Source organism: Myotis brandtii, unplaced genomic scaffold, assembly GCF_000412655.1.
Source record: "Myotis brandtii unplaced genomic scaffold, ASM41265v1 scaffold125, whole genome shotgun sequence".
In the NCBI taxonomy this organism is placed as follows: Eukaryota; Metazoa; Chordata; class Mammalia; order Chiroptera; family Vespertilionidae; genus Myotis; species Myotis brandtii.
The window spans coordinates 7,299,740-7,301,007 of NW_005354385.1; the positions used below are offsets into that span (position 1 = coordinate 7,299,740).

The 1,268-nt window shown below is 54.3% G+C and overlaps 1 protein-coding gene across 1 annotated transcript; it reads right to left on the bottom strand.

The window, feature by feature from the left end:
• Positions 1 to 224: 224 nt before the first annotated feature.
• LOC102262221 (casein kinase I isoform alpha) lies at positions 225 to 1,220 on the bottom strand. Its single transcript, XM_005859396.2, has one exon. It carries the CDS (start codon positions 1,218 to 1,220, stop codon positions 225 to 227), a length of 996 nt encoding a protein of 331 aa, XP_005859458.2.
• Between the last annotated feature and the right edge of the window lie 48 nt (positions 1,221 to 1,268).

A 1,268-nucleotide genomic window follows, 5' to 3' on the forward strand; every position in this document is an offset into this window, starting at 1 on the left:
GTTTCACCATCTGTTATTATTCACAATTACAGCGGCTACAACTCGGGACACAGCATCACCAATGCTGCCCAGATCCAGTTTATACTGAAATTAAGTTCTTTACAACAAGTAAATGGTTGTCCACAACCACTGGCTAGTGTACATAGGGACTAAAATGTCTAGATTTGGGGAGAAACATGCTGCTCCGGTCAGCTGCACTGCTCCTTCTGTTCCTTGGTTCATGCTTAGAGACCTGTGGAGGGTTGGGCCTGCTGACCCGGCCCACTGGAAGAGGCCGCCTGCTGTGCTGCCTTCTGCTTTAACATCGTCCAGTCAAATGTGTAGTCATATTGGTGGTTCAGGGTTCTGAAAAGAATGCGGAAGAGCTGCCTCAGGTACATGTAATCCGGGGCTTCCTCAAAGCGCAGCCCACGACAGTAGTTTAAGTACATGGCAAATTCGGTGGGAAACCCCTTGCATAACACTTCCACGGGAATGGACATCTTCTTTTCGCTAATTTTTTCGTATTTCTGTTTCTTTGTGGCAGCCTTTAACCCTTGCCATGGCAGGCTGGTTCTGTTAAAATACATCAGAACATAGCCCAAGGATTCCATGTCGTCCCGGCGACTCTGTTCAATCCCCAGATGCGCATTGATGCTCGCATAGCGGGCGGTGCCCGTGAGGTTTTTGTCTTCTCTGTACGGTATGTGCTGCTTCGTTCGGTTGTCTCGGTACTTCTTGGCCAGACCAACATCAATCAGGAATAACTTGTTGCAGTGGCGCCCGATGCCCATGAGGAAGTTGTCGGGTTTGATGTCTCGGTGTATGAAGTTCTTCGTGTGCACGTATTCCACCCTGCTGATCATCTGGTCGGCGAGCATCAGCACAGTTTTCATGGTGAACCTCCTGGAGCAGAAGTTGAACAGGTCCTCCAGGCTGGGCCCCAGAAGGTCCATGACCAGCACGTTGTAGTCCTTCTCCTGCCCGAACCAGCGGATGTGCGGGATGCCCACCCCGCCCTGCAGGATCTTGTAGAGCTTGCTCTCGTACAGCAGCTGCGGGTGCCGGGCCTTCTGCGACTCGAGCTTCACCGCCACCTCCTCGCCGTTGGTGACGTTGATCGCCAGGTAGATGTCCCCGAAGGAGCCGGACCCGATCTTCCGCACCAGCTTGTATTTGCCCCCGACAACGAACTCGGCCTTGGAGCCGCTGCTGCTCGCCGTCGCCATCGCCATCGCCATCGCGGGAGACGGAGGCGGAGGCCGGGCCCAGCCTCGGGGAGGAGGACG

Coding starts and splice junctions, on each gene's coding strand:
- LOC102262221 (XM_005859396.2), bottom strand. CDS start 1,220: ATGGCGATGGCGATGGCGACGGCGAGCAGCAGCGGCTCCAAGGCCGAG.